This window comes from Belonocnema kinseyi, chromosome 1, assembly GCF_010883055.1.
Source record: "Belonocnema kinseyi isolate 2016_QV_RU_SX_M_011 chromosome 1, B_treatae_v1, whole genome shotgun sequence".
Classification (NCBI taxonomy): Eukaryota; Metazoa; Arthropoda; class Insecta; order Hymenoptera; family Cynipidae; genus Belonocnema; species Belonocnema kinseyi.
This window is the reverse complement of record NC_046657.1, coordinates 143687448-143707107: the sequence shown is the minus strand read 5'-3', so window position 1 is coordinate 143707107 and position 19660 is coordinate 143687448. Positions and strand designations below refer to the sequence as shown.

The following is a 19660-nucleotide window of genomic DNA, read 5'->3' as shown; positions in this document are numbered from 1 at the left end:
ATAATTGAACTAAAAACAGATAAATTTTAAAGCAGAAATTATAATTTTTTTGTTACAAAATAGGTCAAATGTCGACCAAAAATGACGACTTTATCAAAGTAGTGGAATTTTCAATCTACAACGATGCATTTTCTACGAAAAAATATGCACATTCAACCAAATTGATCAATTGAAAAAAATTACAACTGAGCGAAAAACCAGTTGAATAAAACTTTTTTTTTCAACAAAATAGAAAAAATTTTAATTCGAAGTGCTTGAATTTACAACTTAAAAATATGCATTTTCAACCATTTAAATCAAACAAAACAAAAAAAGAGTTTTTAACAAAATATTTGAATATTAAAACAAAAAGACAAATTTTCAACAAAAAAAGTTAATTTTTCAAACAAAAAATGCATTTTTTCACCAAGAAGATTATCGTTTAAAAAAAAAGACAAAAAATTGGCCGCAAAGTTGTTAAATTTTAAAGCGAAAAAGGCGAATCATTTAAAAAATAATTGAATTTTAAGCCCAAAAATATAATTTTTCATAAAAAAAAGATAATATCCTATAAAATAGTTTAATTTTCTTCCAAATAGTTACAACTTTATAAAGATAGTTTTAGTTTTAGTCATATATATTTAAATTTTCAACGAAAAATATGAATTTTCAACAAAAAATTTTATTTTCAACCAAATTATTGAATTTTTGATTAAAAAAATGAAATTTTCTACAAAAGAGTTCAATTTTCTTTAAGTATTTCAAATTTTACCCAGTTAATTTTTTAACTTGAATAAAACAGTTGAATTCAACAAAAAAATTAGAATTTTCAAGAAAATAGTTGAATTTTCAATTTTAAAAGTTTCATTTTTTAACTAGAAAAAAAATTGTAACAAAGAATATTCATTTTCTAAAAATGAAATAGTTGAATTTTTTACGAAAAAAAAATTTGAATGAATTTTTAAGAAAGTAGATAAAATTTCAACAAGACAATTGAATTTTTTACCAAAAAAAGATTACGCTTGTGGACACGATAAAATTTACAACTTTCGAATTTTTCAGAATTTAAAAAAAATTTTAGAAAGCATCAATTTAAAAATAAAAATCAATTAGAAAGTACATTTTTGATAAATAATAAAATATCTCGTAAAATTAAAGAAGCAGACAATCAAAAATCGAGTAGAACTTTTTTATTTTTCAAAATATAAGACGTAATTAAAATAATTGGAATAAAAAAAATCCTTAATCCATTCGAGTCTTCACCATTCTAGTTGTAACTTTGTCCTTCTCTCTGCAACAAAAAAAACACAATAGTAAATAAAAAATTCTTACAAATAAAAATGTAAAATAAAAAAATATTAAAAATATAATACTGATAATAAATAATACAATTTAATTAATAATAATAATTCAATTATATAATAATAATTTAATTTTTTATTTTCGAGGGATTTCAATTGATATAATTAATTTAGAAAGCTTTAGAAAATTATATTACAAGATATTCTTGAATAAATTAGTAGCATCGATTAGTTACATAATTAAATAATACTAAAAACATAATTCGACATTTCTTGAATTTGTCTCAAAAATCCAGGAATTTAAATAATAACATAAATAAGATTTTATTTTTTCTATAAGTTAAATTAATGTGGGTACTGAACTAAATTAAAATTAAACCGATTCAAATTCCTAAATTTTCAAGAAAAACTATTTCATTTTCTACGAGCCAGATGAATTTTTAATCAAAATAGTTGAATTAAACATTTTTTAAATTAAATTTCTACCAAAAAAAACGATTCTTCAATTAAATACATTAATTCTCAACCAAATAGTTGAATTTTCAACAAAAAAAAATAATTTTCTACTAAAAAATACGATTTTTCAATAAAATACATGAACTTTTAACCAAGTACTTGATTTTTCAAGAAAATTAATTTTTTACAACAAAAAAAAACGATTTTTCAACACAATACATGAATTCTTAGCAAAACAGTTAAATTCCTAAAAAAATTTCTTTTTTACGAAAAAATATGATTTTTCAAATAGTTCATGAATTCTCAACCAAATATTTGAATTTTCCAAAACAAAATTAATTTTATACCAAAAAAGACGAGTCTTCAGTAAAATAAAAAATTGTTTAACTAAGCAGTTGAATTTTTAAAAATAAATTTTCTACCAAAGAGACGATTTTTTAACAAAATCCATCAATTCTCACCAAAACAGTGGAATTGAAAAAAATCAATTTTCTGCCAAAAAAGAGGATTTTTAAAAAAATTCATGAACTCTTAACCAAACAGTGGAATTTGTAACCAACAAAATTCTTAACCAACTAGTTGATTTTTCAGCAACACAAAATAATTTTTTACCAAAAGAAGAAGACATTTCAAGAAAATATACAAATTCTCAAGATAACAATTGAATTAAAAAAAAGCCATTTATTTTCTACCAAAAGAGATGCCTTTTTAACAAAATACATAAATTCTCACCAAAACAGTTGAATTAAAAAAAGCCATTCGTTTTCTACCAAAAGAGATGCTTTTTTGAAACAAAATACATAAATTCTCACCAAAAACAGTTAAATTGAAAAAATCCATTTTCTACTAAAAAAGACAATTTTTCAAAAAATTCATGAATTCTAAACCATGTAGTTGAATTTTCAACTGAAAAAAATTAATTTTCTATAAAAAAGAGGATTTTTCAACAAAATATAAAATTTTCAATAAAGCAGTTGAATTTTGAAAAAAATTAATTTTCTACCAAAAGAAGAAGATTTGTCAAAAAAATTTCAGCAAAACAGTTGAATTTTGAAAAAAAAATTAATTTTCTATCAAAGAGACGCTTTTTTTTAACAAACTATATAAATTCTCATTACAACAGTTGAGATAAAAAAAATTCTCTACAAAAAAATAAGATTTTTCCAAAAATGCATGAATTCTCAACCAACCAGTTGATTTTTCAACAAAAAAAAATTAATTTATTATCAAAAGAAGATTAAAAAAAAATTATCAACAAAACAGTTGAATTATAAAAAAAAAATTTACTACCAAAAGAAGATTTTTCAAGAAAATGAAATTCTCACCAAACAGTTGAATTTTTGAAAAAAATTAATTTTCTACCACAAGAGACGACTTTTTTAAAACAAAATACATAAATTCTCATCAAAACAATTAAATTTTTTAAAAAATTCTCAAGAAAACAGTTGAATTTTGAAAAAAAATTAATTTTCTACCAAGAGAATAAGATTTTTCAAGAGACGACTTTTTTTAAACAAAATACATAAATTCTCATCAAAACAGTTAAATTTAAAATAAACAAATTCTCAAGAAAACAGTTGAATTTTGAAAAAAAATTAATTTTCTACCAAAAGAATAAGATTTTTCAAAAAAATAATTAAATTCTCAACAAAACAATTGAATTTTCCAAAAAAAAAATAGTTTTCTACCACAAGAGACGACTTTTTTTAAAACAAAGTACATACATTCTCATCAAAACAGTTAAATTTAAAAAAAAATCAATTTTCTACCAAAAAGAGGATTTTTAAAAAAATTCATGAATTCTGAACCAAATAGTTGAATTTTGCAAAACAACATTAACTTTCTACCAAATAAGTCTTTTTATTGAAAAACATGAATTCTCAGCAAAACTTTTAAATTTATAACCAAAAAAGTAATTTTCTACCAAAAAATACGCGTTTTCAACAAATACATGAATTCTCAACCAAATAGTTTAATTTTCAACTGAAAAAATTAATTTTCTATGAAAAAGACGATTCTTCATTTTGAAGAAAAAAAACTAATTTTCCACCAAAAGAAGAATATTTTTTAAGAAAATACATGAATTCTCAGCAAAATAGTTAAATTTCTAACGAAAAAAGTAATTTTATACTAAGAAAGATGATTTTCAATAAAATATATGAGTTTCTAACCAAATAGTTGATTTTTCAACAACAAAATTAATTTTCTAACAAAAGAAGATTTTTTAAGGAAATACAAAAATTTTCAACAAAACAGTTAATTTTGAAAAAAATTAATTTTCTATCAGAGACGATTTTTTAACAAAATACATAAATTCTCATCAAAACAGTTGGATTAAAAAAAACTAATTTTCTAGAAAAAATACGATTATTAAGAAAATTCATGAATTCTCAACCAAATAGTTGAATTTTTAACCGAAAAATTTATTTTATATTAAAAAAAAGACGACTTTTTAATTTAATACATGAATTTTTAACCATATAGATGATTTTTCAACAAAATCAATTTTTTACCAAAAGATGAAGATTTTTTAAGAAAATAAAAAAATTCTCAACAAAACAGTTGCATTTTGAAGAAAAAAAATTAACTTTCAACCAAAAGAAGATTTTTCAAGAAAATAAAATTCTCAACAAACCAGTTGAATTTTGAAGAAAAAAAATTAATTTTCTATCAAAGAAGAAAAATTTTAAATAAAATACATGAATTCTCAGCAAAACACTTAAATTTCTAACCAAAAAATTAATTTTATACTAAAAAAATACGGCTTTCAATCAAATACATGAGTTTTTAACCAAATAGTTGATTTTTCAACAACAAAATTAATTTTCTACCAAATAAAGAAGAATTTTTAAGGAAATAAAAAAATTCTCAACAAAACAGTTGAATTTTGAAAAAAAATTAATTTTCTATCAGAGACGATTTTAACAAAATAATCAATTCTCATCAAAACAGTTAGATTAAAAAAAATTAATTTTCTAGAAAAAAAAGATTTTTCAAGAAAATGCATTTCAAAATGCATTTTTTTTCGAAAATTAATATTTTTATTTGAAAATTAAACAATTTGTTTAAAAATTAAGGTAATTTCTGGAAGATTCGAATTTTGTAGAAAATTAATCTTTATCGTTGAAAATTTATTTTTCTAACTATTCATTCGTGATTTTAGTTAAATATTCATATTTTTGAATCTTATTTAGTTCAAAAATAATAAAAAATTTTGGTTAAAAATTCCAATATTTGGTTTAAAAATCACATTTTTTGTTGAAAATTCAAGTGTTCCAGTTCAAAATTCATCAATGTAATTAAGAATTCATCTCTGGTTGAAAATGTTTGTTAAAAATTAATTTTTTCAAACTAAAAATTTAACTACTTTGCTGAAAAGTTTTATCAAAAAATTAACTATCCTATTTTTGCTTGAAAATGTACATTTTTTAATCAAAATTCAACTATTTGGTTAAAAATTAATTTTTTGTATTCAAAACTTAAATTACTTGTTCAAAAATTAATGTACTTTGTTAAAGATTTATATTTTTTGTCGAAAATTAATCTTTATTGTTGAATATTCATATTTTTGGTGAAAAATTGTACTATTCAAGTTAAAAATTGATTCATTTTTTTACGTAAAATTAATTTCTGTTAACTGAGAATTTAAATATTTCTTTTGTACTTTAAAAATTGTCCTTTTTAGTTGAAAATTCAACGATTTCGTTGAAAATTTGTGTATTTTGTTAAAAAATCGCTTTTTTTAAATTAGAAAAATTTTTTTTTTTTTATAGTTGAAAATTCATATTTATTGTTGAAAATTCGATCATTGGCTTTGAAATTGAACTATATCGTTCAAAATTAATTTTGATAGTTGATCACTCGTGATTTGAGTTAAATATTAATATTTTTCTGTCTTTTTTAGTTAAACAAATTTTATTTTTTAAAATTTAATCTCAAATAGTTTGTTTTTCTTAGGTTAAAAATTAAAATAATTAGTTTAAAAATCATCTCTTTAGTTGGGAAATAGTTGGTTTAACTAGTTTGTTAACAAATCTTATTTTTTTAATAAATATTAATTATTTTTTGTAATGAAAATTTGACTATTTAATTTTTGTTTGAAATATTATCTTTATTAGTTGAAAATTCGACTATTTGGTTGAAAATTCATGTGTTTTTTTTTTAAAGCGTCTTTCTTTTAGAGAAAATTAATATTTTTTCTAGAAATTAAATTTCTTTAAATAAAAATGCTACTTTTTAATTGAAAAAAGTCAGCTTTTATTAAGGATTCAACCATTTTGTACAAAATTGATATTTTTGGTTAAACAAATTCAAATAGTTGGTTTAAAAATCACCTCTTTGGTTGGAAAAATATTTTAAATAGTTTATTAAAAAAAATTTATTTTTTAGTTAAAAATTAACTCTTTTTTTAATTGAAAATTTAACTTTTTAATTTTTGTCTGAAAACATAGCTTTATGAAGTTGAAAATCCACCTAGTTGGTTAAAAATTTGTGTATTTTTGTGAAAAATCATTTTTTTTCGGAAGAAAATTAATCTTCTGAGTTGAAAATGCATCTTTTTGTTTAAAAATTAAAGTATTTCAGTGAAAAATTCCTCATTTTAATTAAGAATTCATCTCTCGTTGAAAATGTTTGCTGAACATTTTTACTAAAAAAATTAACTAATCTATTTTTGGTTGAAAATTGATTTTTTTGAAATTCAAAAATTGAAGCATTTGTTCAAAAATGAATGTACTTTATGGAAATAACGTCTTTTTTTCTAAAAAATTAATAATCGCGGTTTTTAACTATTCCGGTTTCAGGATTCATTCATTTCAGTTAGAAATTTATTTTCTCGATGTAAACATTAATTTTTTAAACTGAGAATTTAACTGTTTCATTTTTGCTTGAAAAATTGTCTGTTTCAGTTGAAAATTCAACTATTTGTTTAAAAATTTATTTGCTTTCGTTGAACGTTCATATTTTTGAAAAGAAAATTAGTTTTCTCAGTTGAAAATGCATTTTTTGTTTGTTGAAAATGCATATTTTTTTGTTGAAAATTAATACTTTTATTTTAAAATTAAATTATTTGTTTAAAAATTAACATACCTCGTGGAAAATTCGACTTTTTTGTGGAAAATTAATCTTTATGGTTAAAAATTTTTCTAGCTATTCATTCGTGATTTTAGTTAAATAATAATAATATTTGTGTGTTTGTTTTAGTCTTATTTCTTAGCTTACAAAAAAAGTTAATTTTCTACCAAAAAAAGACGAATTTTCAACAAAAAAACATAATTTTTTAACCAAAATGTTGAACTTTTAACCAAAAATGGAGTACCAATTTGTTGAATTTTTAAGCAAAAATGCTTAATTCTCTATCAAACAATTTAGTTTTAAAAATAAGGACATGAAATAACAACAAAAAAGTTCATTAAAAATTTATTAGTTGACTTTTTAAACAAAATATTGGAATTTCTAGTTTAAAAAAACTTGTTTACAACAAAACGAATTTCTAATTTAATTTTTTAACAAAAAAAACAACTAATTTTCAACTAAAATTATGAATCTTGAATGAAAAAAAAAAAATTAAATTAAAAAAAATTCGTTCAACTTTCAACCAAGGAGTGGAATTTTTAAAGAATAATTTTTTTAGTTTAAAATTCTACAAATTGTTTGAAAGTTTATCTATTTAAAAAGAAATATATTTTAAAAAATTGATCCTTTTTGATTGAAAGCTAATTAAAAAAATTTTTTTTGCCAAGTACATTCAATTTTTTACCTCTTAGTTAAATCCGTTACCAAATGGTTAAATTTTCAAGCAAAAAAGATAAATAATCTGCATTTTTAAACCATAAAAGTTCAATTTTTAATCAAAAAATTAAGTAGATGAATTTCTATCAAGGAAAATTAATTTTCAATTAAAAAAACAGCAATAAAAACAAAAAACAGTTTGTTGAATTTTCAAACTAAAAAGTCTAATTCTCTAAAAAACAAAACAATTTAATTTTGAAAACGAGAACATGAAATAACAACATAAAAGTTTATTTACAATTAATCAGTTGACTTTTTTAACAAAATATTTGAATTTTCAGTTAAAAAAAAAACGTTTTTTCACTAAAAAGAATTGTTAATTTTATTTTTTAACCAAAAAACGAACTTACAACTAAAATTATGAATCTTAACAAAATAAAAAAATGAAATTTGAAAAAATTCGTTCAACTTTCAACCAAGTAGAGGAATTTTTAATAAATAATTTTTTTGGGTTCAAAATTCTACTTTTTGGTTACAAATTCTACTATCTGGTTAAAGAATTAATTATTTTATTGAAAATTAAAGTCTCTTGTTAAAAAGTAATCGTTTTTGGTCGAATATTTATAATGTTTGCTTGAAAATTCATCTTTTTTGTGAAAATTCAACGATTTTTTTGAAAAAGTCATCGTCTTTGGTCAAAAATTTATACTTTTGTAGAAAATTAATATTTTTTGGTGGAAAAAATTTATCTTTTGGTGGAAAAATATATACATTTTTTAATTGTTACAAATTCATATTTTATGTTAGAGAGTTAATAATTTTTATTGAAGTCGAATAATATATTTTTGGTGTTTAGTTAAAAACTCCACAAATTCGTTGAAAGTTTAATTATTTTATTGAAAATTTCACTACTTTCTTAAAAAGTCACTTTTTTGTTTAAAATTAATCTCTTGGTTCCAAAAATCTATTATTTGGTTCAAAATTGATCTTTTTTGAGTGAAAGTTAGTTCTTTTGATCAAAAACAAAACAAAAAAGTATCATTTCTTGGTTAGAAATTCTACTATTTGGTTGAAAATTCAACTATTTTCTTAAAAAGTAATCTTTTTTATTGAAATTTATACTGATTTATTGAACACTTGTATTCTTGGATAAAAATTCCACCCTTTTGGTGTAAAAATTTTCATTTGTTAGAAAAGTCATCATTTCTGTTGAAAATTCGTCTTCCTTGCTTCAAAATTAAACTGGCTTGTAAAATATTCATCTTTTCAAAGTAAAAATTTTAAATTATGTTTGAAAATGCAAGTCTTCCTGGTAGAAGCTTAATATTTTTTGTTTGAAAATTCGATCATTTGGTTCAAGATTAGTCGATTAGGAAAGCGTAATAAAAACTGTATTTGATGTGCAAGTTGAAATTTTGAATAAAATTGTACTTTTTCATTTGAAAAAAGGTGACAAAAGATGAGAAACCCCAAAATAGGAGAAAACGGTGACAAATTCCTAAAAAAGGTGACAAATGGTGAGAAAATTGAAAATAGGTGACAAAAGGTGACAACATTGAAAATAGGTGACAAAAGGTGATGACAAAAGGTGTGATGACTGCAACTGATTTATTAAACACTTGTATTTTTAAATAGAAAATCAATCCTTTTAGAGTAAAAATCCTCATTTGTTAGAAAAGTTATATTTTTAAGTTGAAAATTCGATCATTTGGGTTGATTTGTCGATTAGGAAAGTGTAATAAAAACTCTATTTGGTGTGCAAGTTGTAATTTTGAATAAAACGTTACTTTTTCAACTGAAAAAAGGTGACAGAAGATGAGAAACCCAAAATAGGAGAAAAAGGTGACAAATTCCTAAAATAGGTGACAAAAGGTGACACTCTGCGATGACTGCAATTGATTTATTAAACACTTGTATGTTTGAATAGAAAATCAATCCTTTTAGTGTAAAAATCCTCATTTGTTAGAAAAGTTATATTTTTAAGTTGAAAATTCGATCATTTGGGTTAAGATTCGTCGATTAGGAAAGTATAATAAAAACTCTCTTTTGTGTGAAAGTTGTAATTTTGAATAAAATTGTAATTTTTCAACTGAAAAAAGGTGACAAAAGATGAGAAACCCCAAAATAGGAGAAAAAGGTGACAAATTCCTAAAAAAAGGTGACGAAAGGTGACACAAAAAATAAATAATAAAATCCTCACATAACATGGACGACTGCACCCCAACCGGAAGCGGCGTCCCGATCACAGGCATTCACCAGCGCCTGACTGATGGTTTCAAAGAGATCGTCCGCCTCCAAGTCCGGCTCGTAGAGTGCTTCGCACATGCCGTAGAGTTGCTCCGAGCAGCCGCCGCCGACGACAAAGTCATTGGGCTCGTTCAGACAGCCAATCAGATCCATATTGCAGACGTAGGGTTCAAAAGTGACCGGATCCAGTCCAGCAATCATCGGCTCGACAAAGTAGGGGCCAAATCTCCTCTCGTAGAGGAGATTCGAGACCATCGCGGCAAAAGTTTTCGGATGGACTCTACGGTTCTCTTTGAGTTCGTACAGGTTTAGTCGGAAGCGGAGTCTTTCCATGACGGTTTGGCTGTCGGTGACGAGGCCGGGAAGACCGACGTACATATGGGGTCCCATTTCGTAGATCTTTTGCATGTCGGTCGCCAAAGTTTGCAGCTGAACTCCAAATCGTCGATCCGCGGCTATTGCTACGCAATTCTTACCCTTCATTGCTATCATTGCACCTCCATTGTAGGTGAGGATACTCTGGAAAAATCCAGTTTTTTGGGAGTTTTTTTTTGGTCGGGGAAAGACTATGATCGAATGAAGCAAATTTGGGACGCAGGGTGGCCGTTTTAATCGAAGAAAAACGGTCAATAAAACTTAAAAGAATTGAAGTCTATTATAAAAATTTTTTCATTTAAAGTGATAAACAATAAAGGACTAATTAAAAAATTCCAGATGGAACTCTTGCATTCTAAACTTCTACGATTTAAGTTTAAAAGTTTCTCCATTAAAAATGACAAAGATTTCAAACAGATTTCTGAGATTTCAGTATTAGGTCAGATTACAAAAAGATTTGATAAGGATTTAAATAAGACTTGAAAAGATTTCAGAAAAATTCCTCAATGATTTCAGAATATTCCACAAAAATTTCCGGCATATTTCGCTGATTCCGAGCGATTTTAAAGGATTTCACAAAAGTTTCTAGCAAGTTTTAGAGAGATTTCAAAAGATGTTAAAAGACTTTAAAAGATTTCGCAGAATTCACCAAATATTTCAAAGTTTTCAAAATATTAACAATAATATTGAAAGATTTCACATTTCAGAATCCTTTCCAAAATTTCATCGAGATTTCAAAAGATTTCACACAAAATGATAAAGAATTCAAACGGGTTTCAGAGGTTTCAGAATTATTTTAAAGATTCCAAAAAGATTTTATAAAGATTTAACAGAGATTTTTAAAATTTAATAAATATTTCGAAGACATCAAAGATTCCAAAAGATTTCAGAAAGATTTCACAAAAGTTTCTCAATGATTTCAAAATATTCCACGAAAATTTCAAACATTTCCGGCAGATTTCGCAGAATTCACAAAATATTCAAGTTTTCAAAAGATTAAAAATAATATTGAAAGATTTCGGAATCATTTCCAAGATTTCAGGAAGATTTCACAATAATTATAGATTTCAAACGGATTTCCGAGATTTCATAATTATTTCAAAGATTCCAAAAAGATTTCATAAAGATTTAACAGAGATTTAAAAAATTTAATAAACATTTTGAAGACTTCAATGATTCCAAAAGATTTCACAAAATTTTATCAATGATTTCGAAATATTCCACAAAAATTTCAAACATTTCCGGCAGATTTCGCAAAATTCAGAAAATATTCAAAATTTTTAAAAGATTAAAAATAATATTCGAAGATTTTGGAATCATTTTAAATATTTCAGGAAGATTTTTAAAAATTCACAATAATTACAGATTTCAAATGGACTTCCGAGAGTTCAGAATTATTTCAAAAATTCCAAAAAGATTTCATAAAGATTTAACAGAGATTTCAAACATTTAATGAAGATTTCGAAAAATTCAAAGATTTCATAAAGATTCCAAAAGATTTCACAAAATTTTATCAATGATTTCGAAATATTTCACAAAAATCTCCAAGATTTCTGGCCGATATCGCATAATTCACAAAGGATTCAAAAGTTTTTAAAAGATCAAAAATAATATTTAAAAATTCCGGAATCATCTCAAACATTTCTCACAGATTTCAAACGATTTCACAAAAAATTACAAATATTTTTAACGGATTTCGGAGATTTCAGAACTATTTCAAAGATTCCAAAAATATTTCATGATATTTTAACAAAGATTTTAAAAATTTATTAAACATTTCGAAGATTTCACAAAGATTTAAAAAGATTTCACGAAAAATTACGAAGATTTCACGAAAAATTACAAAGATTTCAAACGGTTTTCTGAGATTTCATAATTATCTCAAAGATTCCAAAAAGATTTCATAAGGATTTAGCAAAGATTTAAACATTTTTATTGGCGATTCCGAAGATTTTTGAGATTTCAGAATTATTTCAAGGATTCCAAAAAGATTTCATAAAGATTTAACAGAGATTTCAAACATTTAATGAAGATTTCGAAGAATTCAAAGATTCCAAAAGATTTCATAAAGATTCCAAGATTTCACAAAATTTTATAAATGATTTCAAAATATTTCACAAAAATTCCCGCCCGATTTCGCAAAATTCACAAAATATTAAAAAGTTTTTAAAAGATTAAAAATAATACTTAAAAAATCCGGAATCATTTCAAAGATTTCTCAAACATTTCAAACGATTTCACCAAAAATTACAAAGATTTTAAACGGATTTCGGAGATTTCAGAATTATTTCAGATTCCAAAAATATTTCATGATGATTTGACAAACATTAAAAGAATTTATTAAACATTTCGAAAATTTCACAAAGATTTAAAAAGATTTCACGAAAAATTACAAAGATTTCAAACGGATTTCCGAGATTTCATCATTATTTCAAAGATTCCAAAAAGATTTCATAAGGTTTAGCAAAGATTTAAACTTTTTTATTGACGATTCCGAAGATTTTAAAGATTTCACAAAAAATTACAAAGATTTCAAAGGGATTTCCGAGATTTCACAATATTTATAGATTTCAAATGGATTTTTGAGATTTCAGAATTATTTCAAAGATTCCAAAAAGATTTCATAAAGATTTAACAAGATTTTAAAAGTTTATTAAAGATTCCGAAGATTTCAAAAGATTTCACAAAAAATTATAAAGATTTTAAACGTATTTTTGAGATTTGAGAATTATTTCAAAGATTCCAAAAAGATTTCATAAAGATTTAACAAAGATTTAAAAAATTTTATTAAAGATTTCACAAAAAATTACAAAGATTTCAAAAAGATTTGAGATTTCAAAGATTCCGAAAAGATTCCACAAGGATTTAATTAAAAGATTTTAGAAATTTATTAAAGATTTCGAAGATTTCAAAAGATTTCATAAAAAATTACAAAGATTTCAAACGGATTTCCAAAATTTCAGAATTAATTCAAAGATTCCAAACAGATTTCATAAATATTTTAAAATATTAATAAACATTTCAAAGATTTCACCAAAAATTACAAAGATTTTAAACGGATTTCCGAAATTTGAGAATTATTTCAAAGATTCCAAAAAGATTTCATAAAGATTTAACAAAGATTTAAACATTTTTATTAAAGATTTCGAAGATTTTAAAGATTTCACAAAAAATAACAAATATTTCAAAAGGATTTATAAGATTTCAAAGATTCCGAAAGATTTCATAAGGATTTAACAAAGATTTAAAAAATTTATTAAACATTTCAAAGATTTCACAAATATTTCACAAAAAATTACAAAGATTTCAAACGGATTTCCGAGATTTCATAATTATTTCAAAGATTCCAAAAAGATTTCATAAAGATTTAACGGAGATTTAAAAAATTTAATGAAAATTTTGAAGACTTCAATGATTCCAAAAGATTTCACAAAATTTTATCAATGATTTCGAAATATTTCACAAAAATTTCAAAGATTTCCGGCAGATTTCTCAGAATGCACGAAATATTCAAAAGTTTTCAAAAGATTAAAAATAATATTTAAAGATTTTTGCATCATTTCAAAGATTTCAGAAAGATTTTAAAAGATTCGCAAGAATTACAGATTTCAAACGGATTTTCGAAAGTTTAGGATTATTTCAAAGATTCCAAAAGATTTCATAAAGATTTCAAACTGTTTTGAAATATTTTAAAATCATTCTGAAATGTTAAGAGAAATAATTGTGAAATCCTTTGAAATCATCATATCTTTCAAATAATTCTGAAATCCTTTTAAATCTTTGAATTTAATATAAAGGAAGACCTAAAACGTTTAATGAAAAATATTTTATTGATAAATCATTAAAATTGTTATTTAAAAAAAATCGTAAAAAATTATAATATTTTAATTTCAATTCGTATTAAATCCTCAAATTTTAAACGAATTTAGAATAGTTTTGTCCAATAAATTATCGCTCAGTTTTTTATACTTAATGTACAGATCCATTAAAAATTATTTATTTATTTATATTTACAGTTAATAAGATAAAATTGATTTTGTCAACAAAAATTCTACTTCAAACGCTTTTAAGTTTTTATTGTTTAAAACTTTCAAGACTGCACTTTAATTATCCACCCTCGGAATTTTTATAAGTTTTTCAGAAACTTTTTAAAAATCTTTTTAAATTTGCTGAACATATTTTAGAACCTTAAAAATTCTGAAAATACATTTAAATCTTTGAAATATTCTTAAATTGTTCAATTGATTCTGAAATCTCTGAATCTTTTGTGCAATCATTAAACATTTTTTGGAATTTTCTTAAATCTTTTAAATGATCCGGAAATTTTTTTGAAATTTCTCATACTTTTCTGGAATCTTTTGAAATCTTTTTTAATTCTTTAAATTTTTTTTCTGGAATTTTTTAAAACCTTTCTGAAATATTTTGGAATCTCTGAAATATGCGAAATCTTTGAAATCTTTCTTATATCTTGTAGAATATTTAAAAAATTTTTAAATAATTTTTAAATATTTGAAAACTTGGACATTTTTGTGGAATCTTTCCAAATCTTTAAATGACTTTTATGAAATTAAAAAAAAAGTTGGTAAATCTTTTGGAATCTTGGAAATCTTTTAAATGATTCTGAAATTTTTTTTACATCTCCACAAATTTCTGGAATTTTTTGTAATTTTTTTTAATTAAAATTTTTTTCTGGAATCTTTTTAAAACTTTCTGAAATATTTTGGAATGAGTAACTTTTGTGAAAAATTCTTAATATTTATGAGATTTCTCTGAATTTTCGAAATCTAAAAATATTTGAAATCTTCTTAAATCAATGAATTTTACCGAAATCTTTGAAAACTTTGTGAAATCTTGTAGAATCTTTCAAATCTTTGTTTTTTTTTTTTTGAAATCTTTTAAATTTTTTCAGAAACTTTAAAAATATTTTGAAGTCTGTAAAATCTGGGAAATTTTTGACATTTGACATTTTTTATACAAAGTTCTGAAATCTTTGAAAACCTTTCTGAAATAATTTAGAATCTCTGAAATCTGTAAAATCTTTCAAATTTGTCTGAAATCTTTGCCAAATTTTTGTGAAAACTTTTTAAATATTTATGAAATCTCTGTATTTTCAAAATCTAAAAATATTTGAAGTCTTTTTAAATCATTGAAATTTTCTTAAATTTTTTTAATGATTCCGAAATCTTTGTGAAATCTTGTAGAATTTTTAAAATCTTGGAAATATGTTTAAGTCTTTGAAATTTTTGGGAAACTTTTTGAAATTTTTCAAAAAGTTAAAAAAAATTTTACAATGTTTTGGAATCTTAGAAATCGGCAAAATCTGGGATATTTGAAAACCTTAATGTTTAGAAATATTTCTGAAATCTTTGAGACTTTTATGAAATTAAAAAAAAAACGTTGTGAAATCTTTTGGAATCTCGGAAATCTTCTTAAATCTTTAAATGATTCTGAATTTTTTTACATCTCTACAAACTTATGAACCTTTTTAAAAATCTATTTTAATTTTAAAAAAATTGTTTTCTGGAATCTTTTAAAACCTTTCTGAAATATTTTAGAATCTCTGAAATCTTTGAGAAACTTTTTTGATAAATTCTTAATATTTATGAGATTTCTCTGAATTTTAGAAATCTAAAAATATTTGAAGCCTTCTTAAATCATTGAAATTTTGTTTGAAAATCTTTTGTATTTTTTCAGAAACTTTAAAAATCTTTTAAAGTCTGCAAAATCTGGGAAATTTTTGACATTTAAAAACTTTCTTAATTTTTTTAAATAATTCTGAAATCTTTGAGAACTTTAACATTTTTGTGAAATATTTCAAAATCTTTGAGAGACTTTTATGAAATTAAAAACAAACTTTGTGAAATCTTTTGGAATTGTGGAAATCTTAAATCTTTTAAATGATTCTGAATTTTGTTTGAACCTCTAAAAATGTATGGAATTAAAAAAAATTTTTTTTAATTAAATTTTTTTTTTAATGTTTCACAAAAGTTTCAAAGATTTCAGGATCATTTTAAAAATTAAAGATTTCAAACATTTAAACATATTTCAACATTTTAAGATTCATAAATTTCATAAAAGTCTCAAAGATTTCTAAAGATTCTAAACAAATTTCAAACTTTTCAGAATTATTTAAAAAAATTTCTGACGTCAAAAAATGTCCTAAATTTTGCAGATTTCAAAGATTTAAAAAGATTTCAGAAACTTTCACAAAAATTTCAAAACATTTTCACCAAAATTTCAAAGATTTAAGCATATGTCCAAGATTTTAAAGATTCGACAAGATTTCAAGGATTTCGGAATCATTTCAAAGATTTGAGAAAATTTCAATGATTTAAGAAAACTTCCAATATTTTTAGATTTCGGAAATTCTGAGAGATCTCATAAATATTAAGACGTTTTCAAAAAAGTTTCTTAAAGATTTCAGACAAATTTCAAAGATTTTACAGATTTACGAGATTTCTAAATATTTCAGAAAAGTTTAAAAATATTCCAGAAAACACAATTCAAAATTAAATTTTTTTTTAAATTCCATACATATGTAGAGATTTAAAAAGAATTTCAGAGTCATTTAAAAGATTTCAGAATTATTTTAAAAAAATTAAGAAGGTTTTCAAATGTTAAAAATGTCTTTTAATAATTCTGAAAAGTTGAAATCTTTTTTAATTTTTTAAATTTCTTTCTGGAATCTTTTAAAACTTTTTAAAATATTTATGAAATCTCTGTATTTTTTGAATCTAAAAATATTTTAAGTCTTCTTAAATCATTGAAATTTTCGTGAATTTTTTTAATGATTCCGAAATCTTTGTGAAATCTTTGAAGTTTTTTAGACTTTTATGAAAAAAAAACATTGTGAAATATTGGAAACCTTTGAAATGATTATGAAATCTTTCAAAATCATTTTGAAATCTTTGTGGAATCTTTATAAGTAATTCAGAAATTGTTGTGAAAGAATTGAAATTTTTGTGGAATCTTTTGGAAATATTTAGAAATTGTCTCCAATTTTGTCAATAATTCTGAAATCTTTGAAATTGTTGTGGAATTTTTCGAGAAAATTTTATGAAATTAAAAAAAAAAAACCTTGGTAAAATCTTTCGGAATCGTCGAAATCCTCGTTTCATTGCAAATTATAACTCCAAAAAATTAAAAAAACTAATTTCAAAAATCAATAAGTCGAATTCCAGATATTAAAATAAGTTTTTCCCTATTTTATTTTACATTTTCTTATTTTGAAACAGTAAAAAACATGAAATATTACAACAAAAAACGTGAAATCGAACATTCATAACCTCAATTTAAAAATGAAAATTTTCAAAAAATCAAAATAGAATTATTTTTAAAAATCCTCGTAATAAGGATTTAGAAGAGAATTATAGTTCAAAATATTATCATAATTGTATATTTGTCAGGATTAAACAGCAATTTTGATGGAAAGATGCATTGTCATCTGAGCTTTTGACACTCACATAACCTCAAAACTTTCGGACTTAATTATTTACTAGGAAGTAGAGTCTATTAAATTGCTTACAAGCAATATTAAATAGGGGGAAATAACTCTTTAAGTTATCAAAATTGCTTACCATTTTGACTGCCTGATGTAATCAAAAATCCAAAAACCTCCGAAACTTCACAAGCGGCGAAAAAATTTGTTTAAGGCGATTCTGCGAACTCTTTAGTTGAAATGAGGAATGTTTTTGAAGTAGGGTATTGTGTAATAGGAATCTGCATTATCGACATTAAATCATCCAGTTTTTAAATTTTCAAAAATATTGGTTAAAAAACGCTTTTTTATAATTTTGACATTTTTCAAGAAACTAAATGAATTATAGATTTCCTTTGAAAATTTTGAATTATTTTTTATTTTGAAAAATTTGAAACAAGATTTCAAAATTTTTAAAATATTTTTTTCAAAAATTTCGAAACAGGATGTAGAAAATGTTAAGACAAATGTTTTTATTTTGTAAGATTAAAAATTTGTAGAAAGAATTTTTTTATTCAAGAGAAATTTTTTTTAATTCCTAGGAAAATTTTAAATGATTTTTTTAAAATTAATTTTAAGAGAAAATTCAATGAAATAAAATAATAAACTTCCGGATTTTGAGGCAATTTTTTAAAATTTTGTATCTTCAAAAGATTCATTAATGTGAATCATTAGAACAGTCATTTAAAAGTTTCAACAAATTTTTTAAATTAATTAAAAATTTTAAAAGGTTTAAAAATGATACATTTTGTTGTAAAATTCATAGGAAATTTTTAATATTTTTTGTTTTGTTTGAAAAATTAATTTTAAGCGAAAATTAAAATCAATGAAAAAAAAACATAAACTACAAGATTTTAATGCAATTTTTTTTATTAATTTTACAGCTTAAAAAAATTGTAATGCGAATCTTTTGAAATATTTTTTCAAATTCTTTAAATTTTTTCTGGAATCTTTTCAAATCTTTCTGACAAATTTTGGAATATCTGAAATCTGTGAAATCTTCTCAAATCTTTTAAGCTTGTCTGAAATCTTGGAGAAACTTTTGTGAAGAATTCCTAATATTTATGAGATCCCTCTGAATTTTCAAAATCTAAAAAAATGAAACGATTCCGAAATCTTTGAAATTTTTGTGAAAATGTTTTGAAAATTTTCAGAAACTTTTTAAAATCATTCTGAAATCTCTGAAATCATCAAAACCTTCTTAAATTTTTTAATCATTACAAAAGCTATTTAGAAGTTCCTAAACCACTTTTTTAAATAATAAAAAATTGAAAATAAATGTAGATTTTTTAAGATTTGAACAAAAAATCTACAAATAAAATCCAGAACAAAAAATGTACACATTGGAAAATTTTCGAAAATGAAAATATTCGAAATCGGAAATTTTCCAAATGATAAAATTTCTGATAATTTAAAATTCTTATTGTCCATATTTAAAAATTTCTGAATAATTAAGAAATGGAACAGATTAAAAAAATCAGCTTTTTAAGAATTTTGAAAGTTTAAAAATAATTTAAAATTTTATTTTTTAAATTCATAGAAAATTTTTTTCTTTTTTTTATCTTTGAAAAATTAATTTTAAGCGAAATTTAAATTCAATGAATTTTCAATGGATTTTAAGGCATTCTTTTTTTTTATTTCGAGCTTCAAAAAAATTTTTCATAATGCTAATTACTATAAAAGCTATTTAGAAGCTTTGAAAAAATTTGTATAAATAATTCAAAATTTGAAAATATTTTTAAGAATTTGAAATAAAGTTCAGATTTTTTTAAGATTTGAACAAAAAATTTTAGGAAAAAAATCTGCAAACAAAATTTGCTCATTGGAAAATTTAAAAAAATGAAAATATTCGAAACCGGAAATTTTACAAATTATGAAATTGCCGATAATTTAAAATTCTTATTGCCCATATTTACAAATTTCGGAATAATTAACAAAGGGAAAAGATTTAAAAAAAAACTTTTTAAGGATTTTGAAGGCTAAAAATAATAATTTTTTTTTGTAAAATTCATAGGAAAATTTTTAATATATTTTAAAAATTAAATTAAAAAAATTCATTTCAATCCAATGAAAACAAACAAAATAAAATAAACTA

General features: G+C 22.5%; 1 protein-coding gene across 1 annotated transcript; it reads right to left on the bottom strand.

Annotated features, from left to right (window-relative positions):
• Positions 1 to 1154: 1154 nt before the first annotated feature.
• LOC117167320 (proteasome subunit beta type-3) lies at positions 1155 to 17777 on the bottom strand. The gene is made up of 3 exons (XM_033352161.1): positions 17666 to 17777; positions 9667 to 10232; positions 1155 to 1270 (listed from the first exon to the last, which is right to left on the bottom strand). The coding sequence occupies exons 1-3, from the start codon at positions 17666 to 17668 to the stop codon at positions 1222 to 1224; spliced, it is 618 nt and encodes a 205-aa protein (XP_033208052.1). The 5' UTR covers positions 17669 to 17777; the 3' UTR covers positions 1155 to 1221.
• Between the last annotated feature and the right edge of the window lie 1883 nt (positions 17778 to 19660).